We start from the raw sequence: 18422 nt of genomic DNA, 5'->3' as shown, positions 1-18422 counted from the left end.
ATTTACTAGCTTATTGAATCCACTTGTTTGGTTTGGTTTTTAGAAAAGTTGACATCTTTTTGGGTGGGGGTTCATTACACATGAAAAAAAGTTTTGGCAGGTTCTTTTGGCAAGAGTTGAAACTTCATGCAGCTAAACCTGGTTATAACAAAATTGAAGAGTCCCAAGATTTTGTTACGTGCAGTTTTCGTGAGAAGACTCCAAATGACAACGCAGTATGGCAACCACAATAAATAAGTGTAGGCTGAATCACCCTGAAAATGTTTGTAGTAAATACCCTTGACTCGAAGTCAGAAACGCAGAGAAACGTTTCACAATCACGCTGATAGCGCGACTCTTGGGGTCTGTTTGCAGTAAGAGACCCCCGACGATGCGTCATCAGGTTTGGGTTTGGACTTGGGCAGGGCATGTAATGCGAAGGCTGGTCCTTAAGGTAACTGAGTGGATCCCAAGAGAAGGCAAGTGTAGCAAGGGGCGGCAGAAAGTTAGTTGGGTGGATGAGATTAAGAAGTTTGCGGGAATACAGTGACTGCAGCTGGCAGAGGACAGGGTTGATTGGAGAGACATGGGAGAGGCCTTTGCCCTGCAGTGGGTGTAGTCAGGCTGATATGCCTGGAGAGCATGCATCATCAGCGCCGTCTAACTTGGGTATTGACATATAAAGCCTGGATTCGGCCTCACGTGCGGCATAGAGAGACACTGGGCGCGTCGTGGCACTCCGTATGCGAGGCGGCCATAGCTGGCCACTGTTACTCCCCCACCCTTTGCAGCCTGGAGCCATCCCCGCAGTAGAGGAATGGAAATGGATTGGGAGGGTGAGGGTGGCGGGAGCACCACGGCTGAGCTAGAGGAGAGGTGAACCACCACAACTCTTCTTCGTTACATGGAGGTCTCAGGTAATGAGAAGCTTCGTAATGTCGAGGAATTCGCTGTACGGAGGTTCGTTCCATCCAGGTTAAACTGTATTATACATCTGTCTGTCCGCCCACCCTTTTGCCCGCTCTTCCTCCTGCCCGCCCGTCCACCCGTCATCAACAAAACTTCACGGTCGATAAGTTGCATCCCCGCGTCACTCGCATTCATGTGTGGCTGATGTTTAGCATCGTTTACTTCAAGAGGTGTTTACTGTATCGCAGCTTGATTCGACAGTTTCGCGATATTTGGCAGCAGCAGACAATTGCGGCGAGTTCAAGCGAGCATGCTGAACACCAGTCCCGATGGTCAGGTGTGCATTGTTTAAGCGCTGTAAAAAAAAATACATTCTCATTGACAAATGTGGGGTGTGGGTTCGTTATGCGAGTTTATTCATTACACGAGTAAATACGGTAGCCAGTTTGTAATGCACAGGCAACCAACCATGGCAGGGGAGTTTCCGATAGCATTAACATCTCTACAGGTTAGTTTATGTGCGAGCTGCTAACAACATCCAGTTATTTGATAGGGTTCATATTAAGCTCAGTTTACAAAAGGATGTGTCTTCTCTATGCAGAATACAGCATCCGCTTTAGTTAATCTAGAGAGCTGTGGCTACTATGTGCCCTGGCAGGGTATTAGTGTCGAAAAGATTTCATATGTCAAAAATGCAGGCTGCCCTGATGGAATATCAGCAGTCGGTCGGAAAGCATGCTTTCAAGAGTTTCATTGGCTAAAAAGAAGAAAAGAAAGCCTTGAAGTGTGTTATACCTTCCTGTTGTGAAAGTGTTGCCTGGAAACAAATGTTTAATTTACTGGAATAAACATGAGACTTGCCACACAGGTTGTTATGCTCGCAATGCCTGTGAGATAGCATGTAGTCCTGGGTGCATGGTGTGCTGGAAGATGCTTCAATGCAACAAAAGGGCAAACCACTTACAGAAACCACTTCCTTAAGTTTAACAGCAGAGTGTGTTTAATACCATTTAGAGTACTGGAAAAGTATTATTTGTGGCTGTGTATATTAAAAGAGCGACCGAGAATTATGTTGGCATACTGACTCTGCAACTGTAAGATAAGGATGTGGCACCCAGGAATGGCTTTTCATTGAGTACTTTTTCGTGTGCCGGATTTTGCTGTTTTCTGTTTGGTTGGTTTTTTGTCATACACATACACACGGAAAGACTCCCGTGTTCCCGCGGAGCATTTCAACTATGCATTTGGAGAATTTGGTGCCCACTGATGTCATTTTCGTTGCACCTTAGTCCGTCCTTGTCTCTGTGTTGTTACCAGTTTATGCTTCCAGGGTGCTTTGCTCTTGTGCTGGCACTTGAGTGGCTGTAGGAGCTTATTTGCAGAAATGGTCTGCCCACACTGATCATGAGCTTACCTTTCGTTGTGGATACGCTTTAGTCTCATTTCTCTGTTACTTGCTCACGTGAATGGTCTTCTCAAAGTTAGCATTCAGAAGGAGCAGCTGGGGAAACTGGCATCTAGCTCACAACCACCCTTTTTGTGTGTTGGAAAAATAGATATTGCATTGTCCAATGTGTTGTGGAGTACACTGTGCTTCTCTGATTGTCGCTGGACACAGTAGCAGAACTGTTGCTAGTCAGGGTGCTTTGTTGTCCCTAGGCAGCATTTGTGTGCTGGCCGAGGTATTGGCTGCTGGTGGTTTGCTGTAACTGATTTTCTAGTCCTTCAGCTTGCACGCATCTTGTGCGGCAGCAGTGTTTCAAAGACAGATCCCAGTGAACTTTGTGTAAGCAGAACTGGCTTCGTGTGCCAGACACTGCAGCCGTGTCAGGTGAGCATCAGTGCTGCTTCAGTGGCCACTTCTGTATTCTTGGTGGCACACTGATCGTGTGCCTTGAGATTCCACGTTAGGTGGTGTTCTGCTGTTCCCCAAAACCCAAAAGACATCAGGTGCTGCAGTGTGCAGCATTGTCGTCATTTGTGCGACGGCTGATGCCAGGAATAACAGGTGTGTGCCTACAGCCTGATGTAGGCTTCCAACACATAGATCTTGTTAAGAGCCCTTTAAGCCAAGCTCTCAGCTTTTAGCTTTCAACTGCCTACGGGACCTGGTTAATAGGGATGGGAAAATATCAATATCCTGTAAAGTGTAAAATGGTTGTGTAACTGAAAATTGGTCAATTAAAGTAACTTCTGAATGTCTTATAAAGTTAGAGGCACCCTATGGGTGCTCACATGAAATTGGTCTTGTAAGCCAGAATCATTTCATTGAAGGTCCAATGATTTATTGAAGCTGGGGATGGCTGTCTTGCGTGTGGGTTGTTTCACTGTGCGAATGAGGATTTGCGCTGAGCTGTTGTGCAAGGTATGCATGTCTGTGGCTGCTGTGCAGCAACCGTGGTTCGAGAAATGTGTCAGTAAGTGCGGTAACACAGCATTTTGAGGATTTGGTATTTTTTGAAGATGAGACTATATGTGATGTTGCTGGGGCAGATTACTGTTGGCAACTCTCGGAGGTAGTATTTGTGCAGTGCATTTTATTTTTTTAACTTTCTTCATCGGAGAAATGGGGGCCAGTGCGGTTTTGATCCTAAATTGACCTCTGTGGGGCTGCTACAATGTCCTGGGAAGAGAGTACATCGTTTATGTTGAAATTTGTGTAAACACTGCATTTAGTTCAATTCAGCTCTCCTGGCCTGTTCTTCAGCGACCGGCGCTCTCTTCGGGGGGCCTGTATCATGTGAAGTGCCGATCGCTGCCAATGAAAGAGAGGGCTTTCAGCATACAGCTAGCAGTTGTGATTTTGTGGCTGCGGCATTTTTTGCATTTATGTATTGTTTGGTGCAGCCAGGGTGTTGGCCACCACCCAATGTGGGGCTTGGCCTTGAAGTGCCCCTGTGTTCCTGCTGACGATTTTGTCAGTGATACCGGTTCGATGCTTCCCTTTACTATTACGTATTAGCCGGGAGTCCATGTCTGCACCATTTTTGCGTGCAGTGCTATGCTTGCATATGCTGAAAGAGTAGAGCAGAAGCTCGAACATTGCTGCAGAGCTTTGCTCATTAACATCGATTTTTATCAACGAATAAAGGAAAAGACACAACTTCTTTGGCTGTCTTGAGAGTCATGTGCCACTCACAGGGGTCGCACAGCAACATGGTGCCAGAATTGTGCTGCAGGTGACTTGCGCTCAGGAGAACTGGCAGTGTTGTTCACCTGCAGAAGCAGCAGTGAAAGTTGCTGACTCCTCACTTTGTATGTTCTACACAAGTAACACACTGGTAACACATTGGTCAAACACACCCGACACCAAGCAACTGCACCAGGGTGTATAATGGTTGTCTTTTGTCCCAAAAGGCTGCGTTTTCAAGCACTGAAATTAAACAGGAATAGATCGTGACTTGGATGTCTCCTCCCATAAAACCTGGACACACACACCGCTTGCACTGGGTGTTTTATGGAGACTGGCGGCGAATTTTTTAAAATAGGGCTTTTGACATAAAAAGAAGCTTTTTGCGGCACACAGAAAACAGCCGAATTATGGTAATTAGTAAATGATTAACTAAATTCTAATAGTTGACTTTTTAACTATCACCAATAGGCACCTGATTGCAGTTAGAGATTTGTAGACGGTTATTAGTAATAGACATATCAATTTTTAGAATTTCAAAAATGTGATTAGCTTCACCGCTGTGGGCCGCCGCGGTGGCTCAGTGGCTATGGTGCTCGGCTGCTGGCCCGAAAGACGCGGGTTCGATCCCGGCCGCGGCGGCTGGAATTTCTTTGGAGGAGAAATTCGAGGCCCGTGTGCTGTGCGATGTCAGTGCACTTTGAAGAACCCCAGGTGGTCGAAATTTCCGGAGCCCTCCACTACGGCGTCTCTCATAGCCTTAGTCGCTTTGGGACGTTAAACCCCATAAACCAACCAACCATCACTGCTGTGGCTCAACTAATTTGGACCATAAATGGGACCATTGCGCCATTCGAAAACCACACACTTCGGGGAGGGCGCAAAGTGATGTAAATCAAATCGCAACAGTCCATGATGCACGCACCACACGACAATCTCAGCCCCGCCCCCACTGCAGTGCTCCTTTTCACTTCGCTGCTGCAGCGCAGGCAGGGCAGAGAATGTCACATGGTATGTGTTACACGGAGTGTCACAATTTGATTAAAGTCGCTTTGCGCCCTCCCGCAAGTGGGCAGTTTTCGAATGGCATGAGAAATGGCTCAAATTAATTGAGCCCTAGTAGCGAAGGTAATCATATACAAGCTAAAGATTTATTATGCTGTGGTTATGCTTGATTAACTGCTGTTTAGACACAGACATAGACTAAGGTTATCAACATTTATTGCTCCTTTCTTGGCTTAACTGCTACAAACACGGATCAATGCTCAGAACTCGCATCAGTCGGCTGCCTAGAATCCACATGGCTCTTCGTTGTTGTCTTTCGATCGCCGCTGAGCCAGGCGATGCTCCCACTCTTCTTCGGTCTCTACACTCCCTTCTTTTCGCTAAATCCTTCGCATGGCTGGCAGTGTCAGTCGGATGATCAGACTCAGCCCGGCTTCTCTGAGAAGACGTCAGCTCCAACTGACTCGCTCCATTTGTAGCGAGAAACTGGCAAGCGTGCACGCAAGAGCGGCGCCTTCACCTTTTCAAGTGAACGGAGTCATGTGGCTAGTCACGTGACCACAGTTGGCAAGACGATGGTCTGCTGCAGCGAACCACGTGATTAGTCGCGCGACACACACCCCCACTGCTCCTTCGTGTGAAGGTCAAATGTGGCCTCCCGGTGACCTTTGCTCCTGCTAGGCCCGGAAAGCTTTCGCTTTAAGAACGACCTTGGCCATTCGCGCTTGCTGGCTGATGTGCTGTCGCCCGGACGGTATGTTGCACATTGAAGGCAGTTTCCCTGAACAGGTTGAACTGAATGCAGTTTCGTTGAAGCAGTAAATCTTCAGTGCAAATTTTCTTTTCGTTCACATGCAGTCTACAAGCTGCACTCACTTCAATGAAAGTTTCACTCCTGCAAACGTGCTTCAACACATTGCTTGCTTTCTACTTGCTTGAGTGGTCTGAAAACGTAACAAGACGAGGTGAATAATTTGTGAGTATACATTACCTACCTTGGGCTAGTTAAGCTAGCCTCGGCCAGCTTGAGTTGAATTGGCTTGGCTAGGTTAGATGAGGAAGTGGAAAAGTGTGCAGTTTTTTGCACAAGCTGTTTCATAAAACTGTGGCCTCTCCAGTGGGGCCCTAGTAGTAATCCCTAGAGGTCGCAGAGTTTGTCTTCTCTGCGCTGCACAAAATAGCGGCTGGTGTCCATGCGCTGCCATGCAGTGCCACAGCCCAGCAGCACTGTGTAGAACCTACGAGTTGAATGGGAAAAAGTACATGTGAAAGATGCAGACGCATACAAGAAATGCGTTGATATTGAAACATCCACAAAAGTTTCGAAGCACGATTTGCCTGCAGAAGGGAACTAAAATTGCGGGGTTCCCTTGCTGTGGGTAGTCAAGCGACACGCACCTGACGTTGGGCATCTTTTGTCACCTGCTGATAAACACTACCACAGGTAACAACCTGTCAGCGATATGTGCACAAGAAGAAAAACGGTGATTACTTATTGATTACACGTTAACTGTGTTTACACATTTTGACACTATGTAGGATTGGATGAATTAAATACACTGCAGCTGTGAACAGTGATAAAAATTGTGACTAAATTGTCAAAATGATTAGACAAACATGTCAAGAAGAGGCCAGTAATGGGGGCAGAACCTAGAGAAAGCTCTAACTTCTTTAATTTGACCAAGCATCACGAAGCACCTGTAAGCATGAACAGATAGATGTACAGTACTTCTCAAAGTCAGTGGTGCTTTTTGTCTGGATGAAGGCCTTTCTTTTGGTGCCTTGCAAATGCTGTTTGAATTGTGTGCAAGAAACACTTTTGCTTCCTAATGTATCAAAACACTGTAGTACCTTGTGCTCACAGCACAGAGTGCGGGGGCATTTCAGTTGCCATTGCAAATGTCGCTAACAGGTGGAGCAGAGCACCATAGTTCATGCCCATGACTTTGCAAGTTGGTAGCATCAGCCCTTTCTCATTCAAAAAGACTAGTGCAATTGAAGACAACTTCATCAAGCTTTTGTTCTCGGTAAAATCTGACAGCTGTGACCCTGTTGCGACTTCTCTGGTAAGCAAACACACTGTCAGTGCTTAAAAATTTGGTATTGAAGTTGTAATACTTCTTCCATCATCTTGATTCAAACTTGTGACATTGACCATGACGTCGGGGGGTCACAAATTGGTTTGCTTTATTGCATTTTACACATTTGGTGTTTTTCCACATATTCTACATTCGGTGATAAAAATGCACGAGCGGTTGTGAAATGAAAGTAACCCAACTGTTTAGCTTTGTAGCCCTTGATTTTTCTACCTGTGGAGCAAGAATCCTTCGATAGCATCACCACAGTTTGGGCACACAAACAGCCTGCAGTGACAATACCTGTGCTTCATTTTTTGCCCCTTTCTCATTTTTTGAGAGGCCTGTTTTCAGTGGGAATGTTTTTGTGACTAGAAAGTGGTAATCCATTTATAATTAGTCTTGAGTATCTTTTTTTTGAAGCCTGTGTGCATGTTGTGTTATCGCGCATTGTTTGTCGTCTTCAGCATTTGCTGCATTCTGACCACAACCACTGTTTTCAAAGTTGAACCTGCAGAGGGAACACCAGAAAGTGTCACTCCTGCAAAAATTTGATTCCGTGCATTGTAGTATGAAAGGGATACGTCAAACTCAGTTCCATGAAAGCTAATGGTGTATCCCAATCGGTGATCCAGAGCCAATTTTCTTGCTCCACAGAACGAGAGCTTGTGTCAGCGGGTGATTTGTATTCAGACTGAGTTCTCATTGGGCTGCGATGGATGTCTTGCTTCTTTGTAGATTCAGACAGCTGCTCCAGGGTTTCTGAGCCCCTATTCCCATGCATTTCTTAACGCCCACCTTTACTTTATGCACATTATTTTAAGACTGGCCACACTGTAGTTGCTTATGACAAGCAGAGCTATTTCACTATGCATTACTGATTGAATTTGGGCATTTTTCGAGGGGCCTGTGTATCTGCATGCTCTCTTATGCACACGTCATGAAGGAAGGGATGGGCAGGGAAGACTGAGAGCCGGCTGCTGTACAGATGCATGGTTTATGTTAAGCTAGCACCTTCCCAGTGGGCATTGGACGTAGTGTGGACATTTAAGACATCCAAGAAAGTTTCAGTGCCTGTTGGCTTGGAAGCTGCACGTAAAGGCTGACTGTTGAATGACCCCCCCCCCCCCCCCCCCCCCCGCAGGAGGCCACCTGCTCGGCTCAGGATGTGCTCGAAGAACGAGGCCTGGTGCGGGTGGCGATCACAGTGCAGGAGCTCTTCCGAGCCGCCCACAAGCACTGACCCCTTGTCTAGTCGTGAAGTGGTAGCACCGGACTGTGGGTGCTGCATCTCCTGTGCCACTCTTGTGGCACCACCACGCACAACAGTGGCCATCGACAGCAGCTGGGCATGCGCTGTGATGACCGGAAGCTGTGCGGCCACATCCGAGTTCTCTCCAAAGTTTTGAATCGCATCTAGCGTGGGCAAAGCCCGTGCAGTCGTGTGATAGCTGCCTGTTGCAGTCACACTACCTTTGCTTATGCTGCGGGCACCAAAATAAGCTCCCTGTATCTTGGTATAGCCTGGTAAAATGCAGGCAAAGTGAATTTGGCTGACTCAAGCTGCCTAGGGGAGTGCCTCATAGAACCAGAGACACCCTGGCATGTTCACCGCCCTGACAGAAATTTGACCCCTCTACACAGGTCATGTGTTGTTAACACATTGGGCTAGGTGTATTGGTGTGGTATTGGTGGGGTGTTTCTTTCAAGCAAAGGTCAAGCTTTCTTTCTCAGAACAAAGGGGATCAAGCTCCAGCCATGAGCAATCAAGGAATCCCCATAATCACAGTCATCTTTACAAAGTACATTTTTGCAGCCACGAACTCTCCTCGTCACCAGACACCGGACTTCATTCTTACACTGACCTCTTCACTTTGCCTTCCACTTGTCGAGGAAAGCTATACTCTATTTCATACTTAGCAGGCAATGCTGTGGAGGTTACAGAAGTAGTGCGTCTGCAAAACCATATTACTCCGCCACGTATCATTCGTTCTTCTCGAAACTCCGGTCATTGTTTGGACGAATACAAAGAGCGGTATAAAACGATGTAGTAGCATTGAAAATCACGGTCAAAGCTGTGAGGTGCTCAGTGTTCGGGTTCTCTGGCCATAATTTTCACGAAGTGTGAACTACTTTTTGGCCGTGGATTTAGTAGAAACAATTCGCCCTACCAACCGAGTATCATACCGCCACGTGTACTTTTTGCTTCTTGAAATCTCGACAAGTCACAAGATGAAAATGTGGCTAAAGGTAAAACGGAAGTCCAGGAGGGGCCAGTCACGGCACTTAAGATTTGTTGCTACGAAATATGCTTGTGTTCGCTTTGGTTGTATGGCAAACTACTTTTTGTGTGTGGACTTAGCTTGCACGAGCAGGTGCGCTAGCTTTGGCAGCGTTGCCTGCTATGTATGAAACAGAGCATAGGAAGTGACAGGCAAGTTCTGTGCTATCCGAATGCTGGCATGGTTTGTGTGTGCTCTAGCACTGCTTGGGCCCAAAGGGGTGTCTGTGAATGATGATTACTTCGGGTGTTCATGTAAAAGTGCCACCTGCTTCTTTCATGTCCGGTATTTTGCCACTCTCACTTTCCTGAGGTCCAGTGCAGCCGTGGCAAAATACACCGTTATTGTAGTTGGGAAATCACAACCTTCGGCCATCGAGGCCATGCAGACTGGATTTGGGAACGCTGGAGCGTTAATGAAGAACACCGTCTTAACCTTCAACTGGCTGATGATGTTGCAGTACTAATTGACTCGGGGGAGCTATTTCAGCCCATGTCTGGGTATCTAAGCACACAGAATAGATTGGTGGGCTCAAACATTATTATAATATGAGGGAAGCTGTAAGGACAGATGCTGACCTTCAGCCGTTGCATCATCTTCCAGTGGAACACGTCAATCGTACAAAAACCAGCGCTAAGAACACGGACCGAGGACAAGGTGAAACACACTGACGGCGCCGTCAGTCTGTTTCACCTTGTCCTCTGCCGTCAGTGTGTTTCACCTTGTCCTCTGTCCGTGTTCGTAAGCGCTGGTTTTTTTTTTACGATGGATCACCACCAACTCGCCCAATCCTCAGTTCTACTGCAGAACACGTCAAGAATGTGCCATGGAAATGGTGGCACATTCTTGTGTCTCCTCCAGTGCACTGTTGATGATACTTCTCCTTGTTACATTACTGCCCATCCTGCGGTTTTCCCAAAAATGCCAGTCATTTAGAAAGTGTTTGTAATATGCCAAAGAGACAGCCAGTCTTTTGCAGACTGTCCTTAGGGTTAGGGGTTGACCAGTAGTGAAGCATTTTTTTGCTCTCGCATGGTGCCTAATTTTGCGGGTTGATCTGCATTTATTGCTAGCCTACATTTGAACAAACGCAGTACATGCATAATGAAGCAGCATTTGTGAGAACTCGTATGGCTTGCATGTTCTCGTTAACTGGGCCATGAGCTTTGTCACTCATGAAACACGTGCGTCAGCCCACACACTGCTGTGTGCTTGTGTACTTAATCTTTTTAACCAGCAAAGTGTTCTGGCAGGTATTCTGCAGCAAACTACTGTAACAGAATGTTGCTTATGGTCTACACATCTTTCATCGCAAAGACTTGTACTGGTACCATGCTTGCTGTGTGGATTTGGGTAAAGCATTGCCAGCTGAAAATATAGTCTGAAAGGGTCGTGCCTTGGTTCGCGCATGCTTAAAATTTAATTTCAAATTGTTTGCATAAATGCTGATATGACACTGGCGCCTTTCATGCGACCCAGAGCTCATGTGGAGAACTTTCAGTCAGCTGATGGTGCTGAATTGAGAAATGACTGGATCACACATGTCCTGGAGGAACGACAACAGATGACACTGCCATCACTCTGTTTCCTGATCGTATCAATGCAACATTGCAGATGGGTGTTTTTAAACCGCGTTCTAATGCCGATCTCGAACTTGCCTGCCACTGCTGGAGTAAGGGTGCTTAAGCACGCTGTGAGCCGAGCTTCATAGCATACTGTGAATTCATCTGTAGCATGTTTATGACCGGTCCACTCGGTGTCACTCTTGAAATGCATGTGTGCCAGCATGCACAGAGCTGTGCGCCTATGTACTTAATCTTATAGCGGCAAAAATGTTCTCAGCACTCCTTAAGTGTTATTGTACAAATGTCCATTTTGTTTGTAGAGTACAGAACTGCATCATAGGCACTCTCCTCACATTTACAACGGGAGTGCCACAAAGGTTGCTCATAGTAACTTACAAATGCCCACTTGTGAGTACACCTGCGATTACTGCCCTGGATTCTGCATTGTCGTTGGTCCCCTAGCCAATCCTCACTCTGTCGAGTGTCAACATGTTTGTGCTGTCTCTGTGAACAAAAATGAGCTCCGGTGAGTGTTGTGCATTTCTTAATGCCTGCTGTCAACTGTGAACGGACTTCTGTGTCTGTACCTTGAGTTGTGCATTTGCTGTCAGTGTTCTTAGATAACAGCAGCATCTTTGCGTTCATTTAGAAGGAGCACAAAAAGGAAGCTTAACCACCTGTTTGCCTAAAGCACACACTTGGCACCTCTTCGAAATACGTGGTTTTAATTTTGCTTAGATGGCGGCATACATTGAAATGAGAATTGTGTTCGTCATGCAAGAAGCTCTTAGTTGAGTTGAGGTGTTGTATGCTACAGGTGGGATTAGCCTTGCTGATTCTGCCGGCAATTGCTCCACCGTAACAAGCTTTTGGAGGTTATGGTTGCGTATGAACATTCTGTTTAGCATTTAGTCAGCGGTGAACAAATTCATGATAATGGAGGAAGTTTTGCGCGGAAGTCACCAAAGTGCATATAAGACCATGGAATGTCTTTTTGAATAAACTGTTTTTTATTTATTATTTATGTAATTTATTTACATATACCGCTCACTTGCATTGCAAGACACTGTGGGAGGAGTAAGTATACTTAAATACAATAATGGGGAAATCAACAAAATGAATAAAACAACAAGATCAAAATATATGACTCGGCGATTGACTAAAGCGTTAAATCAGTACGCATAACTCATAGTGGTCCGTCAAGTCTATTCAAAAGATCTGTGCTCCGAGGAAAAGAAATTCAGCAGAGACGCTCAATGAGTGCTTGCATGTGGGAACGCTACTGTCCCTGGATTAAAGGAAAAAGAATACGGTCACTGACCAAGTCAAGAAATTTCTGAGACGTTTCGGAACCTCGTACGGGTTCCTTGATCACTGAGCGGGACGGGAAGCGCCGTGACTTATATACGTAACGAGCGTGCGTAGATTGGTGGCATATTTCCTTGCATCCGGTTCATCCCAGCTGGTGTCGACTGGATGATTAGAGATTCCAGCAGCCGCCGAGATGACACGTTCCTTTCCTTCGCGACGACAGTGGCGTGGTCCCAGTCAATCGCGTGACCATGTTCTTGCACATGCTGTGCAATGGCGTTAGTCGCGTGATTATTATTTCTTACGTCACGTTTGTGTTCATTGAGCCGTCTTGTGAACTTTCCCGTCTCAATATACACCTGGGGGCAGTCAGCACATGGCACCTGGTATATGACGCCTGGATACTCTTCAATCTGCTGTCATTCTTTCACGTTCACGAGCTGGTTATGGAGCTTGCTGGTCGGGATGTGGGCAATGCGCAGGCGCTTATTTTGAAAATACGCACGATAGTGCCTCGCTGATTCCCCGCACGTAAGAAATGGCTGCGCGTGCCTGGAACGTCTTGTCGGTCTGTGTTTCCGGCTTCAATATCCGCTTTTCAATTTTGCAGATAAAGCAACTAGGATAGCCATCGCAAGTCAGCTCACGGTGGACCGTCTTCAGTTCTCTGTTTAATGAGTTGTCATCTGAGCAGATGCGTACGGCATGCGTACGCAGATGCATAGCAGATGCGTACGGTGTTTAAAGATGATACCACTGACGTCTTGTGGCCGGCCGGATGACAAGACATAAAATTGAGGTAGCGACCTGTGTGCGTAGGCTTCCTATAGACCGAGAAGGTGAGGGTGCCCTCATTCCTGCGGACCAGTACATCCAAGAAAGGTAATACGCCGTCTTTCTCAAGTTCCAAGGTGAACTGTATATGCGCATTCTGGGCATTTAGGCTGTCCAGGAAGTGTGAGACGTCTTGCTTCTTCAAAATACAGAAGCAGTCGTCCACGTAGCGGTAGTAGACTTTCGGTGCAGGATTGAAGGTGGATAGTACCTTTTCTTCCAAGGCTTCCATTACTAAATTGGCCGTTGTAACGGATATCGATGCTCCCATTGCCGTGCCCCGTGTCTGCTGGTAGAAGCTGCCGCCGTAAGAAAAGTACGTGTTGCCAAGGCAAAATCACAGAAGCTCGCAAAGCTCGGGGACGTCAAAGGGTGTGCGGCCAGGGAGACCAGTGGGAGCAGATTGAAGAGCATCCAGGCGTCATATACCAGATACCATGTGCTGACTGCCCCCAGGTGTACATTGGTGAGATGGGAAAGTTCACAAGACGGCTCAATGAACACAAACGTGACGTAAGAAATAATAATCACGCGACTAATGCCATTGCACAGCATGTGCAAGAACATGGTCACGCGATTGACTGGGACCACGCCACTGTCGTTGCGAAGGAAAAGAACGTGTCATCTCGGCGGCTGCTGGAATCTCTAATCATCCAGTCGACACCAGCTGGCATGAACCGGATGCAAGGAAATGTGCCACCAATCTATGCACGCTCGTTACGTCAGGTGTTGCGTATAGAAGTCGCGGCGCTTCCTGTCCCGCTCAGTGATCGAGGAACCCGTACGAGGTTCTGAAACGTCTCAGAAATTTCGTGATTTGGTCAGTCACCGTATTCTTTTTCCTTTAACTCAATGCCTGACCAGACGTATTTTTGTCGAACTATTGATTATGTTAACTGTCCCTGGGTGTGTGCATTGACACCCACACACACATGTATGACGCCACCCGGACACTATGAAAAGTGGTTTTTGAGGAAAGGAACTGTTTGGCATCTTGGTGGACACCTCAACTACACCTTAGCAGAAGAGGCAGAAAGTGCGGGAGGCCATAAATTTGAAGGTGCATATGTCTTCAGTTCGAATCCCTTTCGAAAGCTAGCCTCTAACTTGACTAGCACGTGTAAGCTATATGCAACGAGAAATCACATGACACCACACAGGACGCTGTACGACAAACAGTTGCATCACAATTTTGGTACGAATGTTGTCGGAAAAAATGGCACCGAGTTGAGATCGGCCAGCGGGGAGTATACAAGGTGTCCAGGCTAACTTTAGCCAAGGGTTAAAAATAAGATATTTGAGGTTGGCCAGGGAAACCACTCGCGTACAACTACCAGCCGGCTTGCACATCTAGGCAATTTTTTGTATTGCTATTAAGGAGTAATTCAGATAATTTTTCTAAATTCGTAAATACTGACTTTAGACGGCAGATGTGAATAGCGAAGTTGGAGAGCACCTTCAGAAACCCCCATTCTATTTATTTGTGGTAAAGAAAGCCTCATGTGTATCTATTTTCAAAGCTCCAAAGAAAGTCCGCGAAATAGAAAAAAAATCCCGTGACTAGCGCATTTGCGCGCCACGATTGTGCTGCTCTCAATCCTGGCTTGAGTGAACGAAATCAACTGCTGGTATGGCGCGATGACTCCACTGCTCTGGCAGGCCGATACATCAACGGTGGGTGCGACGCCCGCGTGAGCCAGTCTGCAAGCGTGATGGCGCAAGTTGCGCCATGGCCTCAATGTTAAGAGTCGGTGAAAATTGAGCAAGCAGTGAGTTCTGCATGATGTGGCCGCATCGACATAGGCTACAGTGGGGTCTTCTCCAAAATTGTCTACCTGAGGCTTGCGCCCTGACTTCTCTGCGGTTCCCAGCCCTTTCTGGATGCAAGTGTTTAGGGGGGGGGGGGGGGGGTCGAATTGCAGTAGGGAAGGAAGGGGAGCACCTCCCGATGGAAGTCTTATTGGTTGGCGATATGTGTAGAGAAGAGAGTTGTGCGTGACCGGCTGGTGTGCGTGAGAGGCAGGCCGTCTGGACTGTGAGCATCGCCTCACGGAAATGTTCATAAGTGTTGTGGGCTCCAGTCTTGAGTAGGTGCACGGCAGAGGCTCTGGAAGGAAGGCGCAGAGCTGTTTTCGTCGAACTGCGGAGTAAAAGGGCCAACTCGATGGACACATCCTAGGCGCACGGGCGTACGCTGGTGCCTGTCTGCGCATGCGCGATGCGTGAGCGGGGCACAAACATGTCTGCATGTCAGATATCGGCATTAGCGCACGTCGGAAGTGGGTTCCGGTTTACAACAACAATGGGAAGACTTCCTTGCTAGTGAGGGGTAGGTCAGGCATAGCGTATATGTGGCTCTGCTTTAGTAACTTATGCTTGGGCGTGACAAAGGGTGTTTCATGAAGGCCTGTTCTCCGATGTGCTACTAGACGGACGAGTCTAGTAGTTTGTTGAGTGTGAGTCTGGAGGGCTTTGATGAGCGACATTGATCGCACAGTCCTTATCGGAAACAGCCACCTGCTGGTGCTGTGGCGCATCGCTTGTGCGAGGGCAGTTTGCGCCGTCGCACTCGAGAAGGGTCTCCCAATTAAGCCTCTTTAGTGGGGGTGGGGTGGGGATGTGGGATAGAGAACAAAGCTTGTCACAGTGTGGGCACTAAGGATTCATTAAAGGGTCATAGCGAGCAGCCACTGTGGGACAGCAGGTGTTCGTCCGTAGCTTTGCCTGTGGAGGGAACTAGCGATGCCTGTTTCTGTAAGTTGATAATTTTTCGAAACCGCACAAGAGGTCAGCTAGGCTCATTAACTGGGGAGGACACAGAAATAGGTGCCCGGAGGATAAGTGCTTTGGCAGCCGCATTCACAGCTTTGTTTCCAGGGAGTCCCTGATGGGCCGGCACCCACACGATGAGTCTAGGCATGGGTTCGGCGTCTCTAACGGCGTTGTAGAGTATGTGATAGGCTAGAGGACATACCTCGCCATTGACATAGCTCTCGCAAGCGAAACGCGAATCTGAAATGACAGCCTTGCATTGGGGGTCTGTGACTGCGAGGGCAATAGCGACTTCTTCAGCCCGGTGGGCATTCTCGGCGCGAAAGGAGAGCCGATTGATTTGCAGTCACGTAAGAGGCAGGCCGGCGAGTACAAACCAATGGGCTCTCCTTCCGTGCCGAGGATGCCCACCGGGCTGAAGAGCCGACTACACTCATATCCTATTCTCCTGTCCAGCACACTTGCGCCCTGCCTCTTGGAACCTTAACAGTCCGCAACAGTGGGAGGCTGCTTTGTCCAGCACCGGGCCGAATCTCCAACTTCGGCTGGTGACCTGGCCAGAGGACGTCGTGACTAGGCACGGCCTGGACGCCACAACCGGCTGCCTAAAGGCCGCCCGCAATGCTGCTGCATAATTTTCGTTTTTTCTAGGCCTTCAAATTAAGAGTTTTTCGCCACCACCCATTGGTTTGCAAGTTCTGGTGGACTACGGCTGCCATGTAATGGCCCGATGTAGTCGGACCTGTGACGTCGACATAGAAAGCGCCAGGTTTGGAACCATGTTGCGCATCCAGCGCTCGAGCACGCGCTGTTCTCTGGCTTTTGTGTGTGTGTGGAGTCATGTTGTGTGGCACAGGTTGGATCCATAGCCTGTGCCGCTACAGCTGCGGGATATGGAGTGGTCCCTCCGGGACACAGGGTATGCTTATGTTGAGGCGACTGAGTAGATGGCGTCCTGGTCCCGTCCCAAACTCCCTTGAACGTCCCGTGGACGTTTAGTGACATCTGCGGGACGTCCAAGGGAGTTTCAGTGCCTATTGGGGTCTGCTGCAGTCTCGTGCATTGACTCATGAGATGAGCCTCTCGCAACTGCGAGTAGGTGCTGAGCACCCCAGGGCCGTGAGGTCGGCCGTCGAGGCGGCAATCGGAAGGTCCAGAGCTCGTTTCACGACTTTGTGAATAATGACGTCTAACTGCTTTCTGTTAGCTGCACTCAGGCGGAAGTACGGCACCAAGTACAGGATACACCAGTGACATAAGCTTGAGTGAGACGGAGCACATCGCATCCGCGCAAGACACCGCGCCGGTTAGACACGCGTCGTAGCATACGGCAGATCACTTCCCCCACGTGCTTGATTTTGGTGATGGTGGTGTCGGCTTTTAGCCAGCGGTGAATGTGTGAGCCCAAGACTGATCTCGTCAGCCTGACGCACAGGACCCTCGCAGAGGGTAATGCACATCGAGGTGAAGTCGGTCTCGCAGGGACAAATGTGTAGTAGCTTGGATTGGCTAGGGCAGCAGCGAGCCTGCATGAGTTGGCGTAAGTCTCGACTATGGTTGCGGCTTGCTGGAGGTTGTCATCCATCTCACCGCCATTGCCTTAGTTAGCCCATAGTGTTACTTCGTAGGCATACATTATGTGGTTTAGACTCTGATGATTCTGAGGAAAGAAAGCGCGCATAACTGGCTCCCTGAGTCAGTGGACGCCTCAATCGTGCTGTGAGCTACATGGCGGTGGTGAGAGAGATGTGGGCTGCATGCGTTGGCGCTGACAACGTTGTGGCAGACACACGGCACTGCAGCAACAGGTCGCAGCGTGACTTCACGCTGGTTATGCAACCGCGAGCTTTCGCTACATATATCGTGGCATAGCCAAGCTAAGCCACTGCCAATTTTTTCGCTACCCTTAGCAGGAAGCCGATGAGGGTGCACGGGGATAGGGCAAAGAGGGGTTACAGGAGACAAGTGGGCCCTTGCGATCGCGCTAGGTGGCCAGGAGCCCTTGAGCCCCCGACGACCTCACTGGCCCAGGTCACCATCCCAGACGGCCTCCCATCTCTCCTGGTCGTCAAGTCTGAGAAAAGGGGGAGTGGAACAATTAGGACAGGCCCTAAGTATGTGATTGACATCTGCCCTGAGGTGTTGACATAATTTGCAGGCCGGATGATAGTCCCCTGGGTGCATGAGGGAGTACAGGAAGCGGTTCAGAAAAGTGTCTGTCTGAATCCGTTGCCAAATGACTTGGGTCAGCCTTACTGAGTGATTTATTAGGAGTGGAGTAAACTATTTGGGAACCCCGGCAGTGGAGCGTAATTTCGTGGTATGTCTTCATGTGTTCTTTGGCGCTGCGGAACTAGGGGAGGCTGTCCTCGGGCGTGATTGTGTGCGGCCGACTTCCCTGCACGTCCGTAGTGCGCAGGAACCCAGGCGAGTGCAGTGAGCCGATGAGGTGCTGCAGCACTGTTCATGCTAAAATTTTTCAATGAACTTCTGGCACGGGTGTTGTGCGGCAGTTAGTAAAAAGTCGATTTCGGCGCAGCAGTCAGTGCAGGTCACGAGA

At 48.3% G+C, this 18422-nt stretch overlaps 1 protein-coding gene across 2 annotated transcripts in view; it reads left to right on the top strand.

Moving 5' to 3' along the window:
• The window catches only part of Lrch (Leucine-rich-repeats and calponin homology domain protein), an 89153-nt gene extending 77188 nt beyond the window's left edge, over nucleotides 1–11965 (top strand). For both annotated transcript variants that reach the window (XM_089546580.1, XM_089546578.1), the window contains one exon: nucleotides 8243–11965. In XM_089546580.1, the coding sequence (XP_089402706.1) occupies nucleotides 8243–8341 (99 nt within the window). In that variant the 3' untranslated portion in view covers nucleotides 8342–11965. The remainder of the gene's footprint in view (nucleotides 1–8242) is intronic.
• Nucleotides 11966–18422: the final 6457 nt, after the last annotated feature.

Source organism: Amblyomma mixtum, chromosome 5 (assembly GCF_055824585.1).
Source record: "Amblyomma mixtum isolate Tamu chromosome 5, ASM5582458v1, whole genome shotgun sequence".
NCBI classification, from domain to species: Eukaryota; Metazoa; Arthropoda; class Arachnida; order Ixodida; family Ixodidae; genus Amblyomma; species Amblyomma mixtum.
Note: the sequence above shows the minus strand (reverse complement) of the source record. Positions and strands in the feature narration are given on the sequence as shown.